Below are 5,978 nucleotides of genomic sequence, written 5' to 3'. Positions count from 1 at the left end.
CGCACGCACGCACGCACGCACGCACGCACGCACGCACGCACGCACGCACGCACGCACGCACGCACGCACGCACGCACGCACGCACGCACGCACGCACGCACGCACGCACGCACGCACGCACGCACGCACGCACGCACGCACGCACGCACACAGTCACACACGCACATACATACGCGCGTACACACACGCACACACGCACACACACAGACGCCCACGCACACGCACACATACACACACGCGCGCGCATACACACACATGCATACACACATAGACGCCTACGCTCACGTCCACGCACACGCACATAGACACACACGCACACACGCAGCGTCCACGCACACACGTACATACACATACACACACACATACGCATACGCATACACACACACAAATGCATACACACGTAGACGCCCGCGCTCACATCCACGCACACACACATACACATACATACACACACGCGCACACACACTCACACACGCACATACACACATACGCACACATGCACACACACGTAGGCGCCCACGTCCACGCACATGATCAGGAACGCGCGTGCGCGCGTGAAACCTTATCTTTCTTCTATTGTCGCCGTGTGCCTTCGCTATCGCCAAATCTCAATTGAAATGTTCAAGTGATTATAACTCTGCGAAAAAAAAATCGTAGAGACCTCGGCGACAGCGCGTTATTTTCGTTTCGGAAAGCCCTTTCGAACGAGCCCTCACTCACCTCGACAAGCCATTTAAGACTTTTTGGTTCCCCTCTTCCCCAGTCCCCCGGGGGCGTGGAGGTGGGTGTTTTTGTGGGTAAATAATAGAATTTGGGATCCCATTGTATCTCTATAAATTTCAAACCATTCAAAAATTATTGAGGTGGTCCCCGAACTTTCAGAAGGTTCGGAATGTTCGGAAGGCACTGTATGTGTACACATACATATATTTATTTCATTTTATATTATATATATAATATAAAATAGAATAATACGTATATATTGATATGTATTTGTATTCTATAGATACGTATTGTATATTAACATTAATCAGAATCAGGGAATCGTGTCATGAAGAATATCAAATCAAACGAGATGATGTAAAATAATATATTGTTCACCATTTCCCATAGTATGCACAAACAATGGGAAAGGATCAACTAAATCTTCATATTTAATTAAAAGCCATTTTTTACTTTGTTTTACCTCAAACCCACCAATATTGCAATTCAGACCTAGATTTGTAAGAGAAGAACAAACAAAAAGTAGAAAATTATCGTGAATAATAATAAACTGAATTTCCGCAAAGATGGGACAAGAACTTTCATCTATTCCACAAAGCAATACCATTCTAGGTCGATACCGAGTACCTTTATAATCGACCCAATTAGCAACAAAACATGCATCATATCTTATATTATTTGGTAATGATAACACAAAATCATTGAAACGATCATTTTTACTAATATTAAGAATATTCCCTGATCCTACTTGAATGTTAGAAAAAATACTTTCTTGAGCCATAAGTCTAAAACAAAAAAAGAACTGATATCGAGTAGCAATTGAACAAGTAATGTTTTTCCTTGACATGACAACATTCGAAATTTTTTTCAAAAGTTTATGAAAACCCTCAAGCCTAATTACAGATAAGAAAACAAGTGGCCCACATTGCATCATGACTCTGGAGTAGTGAGTGACATTATGATGTTTTGGTTTCAAATGCTGCTTCGTGCATTTCATATACAAATTATGATGTTCTTCCACTAATATTTTGAATGCAGAAGCAGATTCCTGTGATATTGATTTGCTGAAGATAAATTCAATTATTTCTTTTAATAATAAATACAACTTCCAAAATGGGTCACTATATGATTTTATATAATGTCCAACAATTACTCCAAAAAGTTTACAAAAAGTTAACATCTCTGAGGCTGTCATTTTGAACTTGCTTTTTGTTGCAAAATCATATGCTATACAAGGTGGTTTGTTTTGTACATTAGGACCATAATCAAACATTTGCAAGCTATAATTGAGACCTGATAAAGTAAAATCACCATTCTGAACAAAATGATTTATAATTGGAATCATGTCGTAATGAGCGATACCTTCTAGAACATCATGCATAATATCAACATAAATATTGTCTGTAACATGAAATGAAGTAATTGCATGAAAAACACACTCCTCTTTTATTCCAGTAAGAGAACTGTTCGCTATAGTTAAATCCATATTATATAATGCACGTGTTCTGAGAATGGATTCATCTTCAAGGCAAGTAGTTTGAGAAATAGTTCGATGCATTTTATAAAATCTACATGTATAGTTAGCTCGGAAACTTTCAACGAATCCACAAATAGCATGAAGACCTAAGTTATCACCCAATAATAAACTTAGCACAAAATAAATTTTATTAAGATTTCCATTAACAGTTATTGTTATTCCAACTTGCTCTAAAAAAATCAATTCCTCAATTAAAGGTGCAAATGTTTGTTTATTTCCAAATTCTTTACGGTCTTCTGTGTTAAACAAGAGAGCTAAAAAGATATTTTCCAATCGAGATACACACTCAGGTGGCAAACATGGTATATAGTAATATACTCCTCCAAGAGAAGTACTGTGAGATCCTAATGGGTTGTTTACTTCCCAATCATCGTAATATACAAATAATGGGAAAACAATATCCTCATCTGCAAAGTGTTTTCTTTTCTCATGCCAAAGTCTGGACTGAATAAAGTTCGTTATAGTATCTAAATCTTTGAGTGAATTAATATAAGACATTATGGCATAAAAAACATCAGACATTTCAAAAAATTTTTGTAATGTTTGCCTTAAAGGTATAAAATAACCGCAAATATCTTTCACACGTTCTACAACACATGTTTTGGTTCTTTTACATACTTTTCTGTTACCTATACAATATTTAACTGGAATTGTATAATTACCACAAGATTTAAAATATTCCATACGTTGGTACTCGTTTCTAAGATGATAAAAAGGATTTTCTAGTGTATTAAACATGGATGTAATATCTTGTATTGTTTGGCCATCGCAATCAAGTGCATTCAACTGCGAAAGAACTTTATCTTTTAACACAGGAATATGGCCACTTGTTAGAAATAATGTGCTCTCCTCAATAATGGATTGAATGTGATTCCGTGGAATGGAAGATCTGTGATATAGTTTTGCAACAAAAGTGTCACATTTATTTTGTACTAAAGATTTAAATTGAGTAGGATTTACCATTAAATTCTGATTAATAGTATCTTCTGAGGATGTTTCAGGAATATTCGTATCTTGGTAAATTACCGATTCACTAGTTATTTCTGTGTCAATAGATTGTACAGGTTGCACAAAAGCATGTTTTGTAGTAGTAGGCCATAAAGGAAAATTATGATTTGATCCAAGCAAATGACTTCGTAACGAATTCCATGAGGACCATTCTCTGACGCATCCATTTTCGCCGCATTTATAAATAGTAAATAAATTTACATAATGTTTAATGTTAAAATGCGTCAAGAGACCGTTCACAGATGGAATAGTTTCTTTACACAAAAAGCAAGTGGGCATGATGCAAGTGGGCCAGTGTATTTTCCGTAACAATAATTACGATTTCAATGATTTATATTCTTGAACTGTTGCCAGAACAGAAGATGTAAGCTGCGAATTTTTTTGTTTATCCCAAACAGTTTCAATGCCATACACACCTCTTTGCAAAAACATGAACAGCTGTCCTACCTCTAAAGGGTATCGAATGTTCAAAGTATTACACAATTTGAAGATGAGGTCCACAGCTTTTATCGGTGTTTCCACTTCATATCGGAATGTGTTTATAACGACAAAGCACTGCTTAATTTCGTCGAAAGAAGGACCAACTATTACTGCAATAGGTTGTGAAGGCTGACCAAATGATAGTAATTTTGCTGTTCGCTCCTGCAATCTTGTTTCAAGATCTGCGATTGTCTATAAAAGACATAATTATTATTAACCCTTACGTATTATATTTTTATTTCAATGTTGAACATTTTATTCTATAATAACATACATGCTTAGAATAAGAAGCACATTTGACATGGAATATATAAAATGTCACGTACAGTGATCAAGTTTATGTTTCTCTTTTAAAAAAAACTAAATTGAGTGGCACCATGCAAAGTGATTATTTATAAGAAGATGGAATTAATTATTAATAAATAACCATAACCTAATAATCACAATCATAAACATATATAATTTAAAATACTCAAGGATTGGATCGACCAAGGCTGGCAGTTTTATTTTATTTTAAATTTTACCACGACGTTTCGGTTATATTTTCCTATGCTTCGTTGTCACAAGTAATAGGATCCACTTGAAAAGGACCAGTATTACTGGCCGAAACGTCGTGGTAAAATTTAAAATAAAATAAAACTGCCAGCCTTGGTCGATCCAATCCTTGAGTATTTTGTTTTAATTACTGGCGATACAATTCTAAAAATATATAATTTATTTTTTTAGCTGCAACATCAGATATCAGATATGTGTCATAGGATTACTTCTGCACTGAGAAAAAGTAATTAAATGAAATAAATGTCATTGCAGGGTGCTAACGAATTTATACTTGTTGCAATAATATTCACTATTGCAATATTAACATCTTAATTCAATCAATTACGGTGTTAACATTGCAATAGCAAATATTTTGTCTTACATTTTGTCTCAGTGTGAAACTGTGCCTTTAATTTAAAAAATTATTTTTTACTTTTATTCTTACCTTTATGTGCAAAATAAATCCTTCTTCAGATTCTTTTCTAGAGGGCCTCCAATTTTGTGCTTTGCTGTTTTTTATTGTATTCACAGGGAATAAATGAGGCATCAACGATAAAGTTACAATTTTTACACCATCTATCGAAAAATATGAATATTTATATAAAAAATATTGAAAGTAAAAACGCTTCATTGTAAAAGTAGATTAAAAAATATCTAACCTGGTGAAAAGACGTCATTGAAACGATTCTTCAGTTTAGTCGTCACTTTATTCATTACAAAACTTGATAGTTTTGGCCAATTAACATATAATTTTAACTTATGATCTGGATATAACGTTTCAAAATCGTTCTCCAGCTAAAAGTGACACAAAAACATTATACAAAAATATTAAATATTTTATATATTAATATGTATGTGTATATATATGTGTATGTACAATATATACATGCACATACACTGAGAAAAAGTAATTGAATGAAATAAATATGTTATTGCGGGGTACCAACGAAATATATTGCAATAATATTCGCTATTACAATGTTAACATCATAATTGATTGAATGAATGAAGATATTAACATTGCAATAGCAAATATTATTGCAATGAGTATATATTTCGTTGGCACCTCGCAATAACATATTCAATTACTTTTTTCAGTATACACATGCACACATGCACGTACGCATATGTGCACACATACATACACACACACAAATACATACATACACGCAAAATTATTTCCATTATCCATTAATGTATAATGTTCAATGTATGTTTATTCACAATATATTTACATTTATAAAAGTCATTGAGAAAAGAAATACTTATAGAAGCAGATAGAAAAACATAAGTTCATAACTCTTTAAACAATTAAGGTACAAACTTATAATTGCTTAAAGAGTTATAAACTTATGTTTTTCCATTTGTTTCTTTTGTCAATGCTTTTATAAATTCAAGAAATAAATTTAGTAATTAATAATTAAAGAAATTAAATCATGTCGAACTCACTAATACGAAGCCTGAAGGATCAGACAGGGCTGGAAACTGATACATATATTCCTGACAAGACTGAGTAGTATTACTTTGAAGGTCTTTCAATCGTTTCTTCGAAGTCAAAGACCAGTACTCAGTCACTGTCTCCCATGGTCTACAATTATTTTTTAGCCATAACATATGTTCTTCATAATTCATAAGAGTGTCATTGTCATTTTCGTCTGCAAAAATATAAATAAAAAGTATATAAAAATTTTTG

At 33.7% G+C, this 5,978-nt stretch overlaps 1 protein-coding gene across 1 annotated transcript; it reads right to left on the bottom strand.

The window, feature by feature from the left end:
- Nucleotides 1-987: 987 nt before the first annotated feature.
- LOC105571137 lies at nucleotides 988-5,929 on the bottom strand. Its single transcript, XM_012028608.1, has 4 exons — nucleotides 5,735-5,929; nucleotides 4,945-5,080; nucleotides 4,731-4,861; nucleotides 988-3,940 (listed from the first exon to the last, which is right to left on the bottom strand). Exons 1-4 carry the CDS (start codon nucleotides 5,915-5,917, stop codon nucleotides 3,584-3,586), a joined length of 807 nt encoding a protein of 268 aa, XP_011883998.1. The 5' UTR covers nucleotides 5,918-5,929; the 3' UTR covers nucleotides 988-3,583.
- Between the last annotated feature and the right edge of the window lie 49 nt (nucleotides 5,930-5,978).

Source organism: Vollenhovia emeryi, unplaced genomic scaffold (genome assembly GCF_000949405.1).
Source record: "Vollenhovia emeryi isolate VEMERY1.0 unplaced genomic scaffold, V.emery_V1.0 DF941141.1, whole genome shotgun sequence".
NCBI classification, from domain to species: domain Eukaryota; kingdom Metazoa; phylum Arthropoda; class Insecta; order Hymenoptera; family Formicidae; genus Vollenhovia; species Vollenhovia emeryi.
Note: the sequence above shows the minus strand (reverse complement) of the source record. Positions and strands in the feature narration are given on the sequence as shown.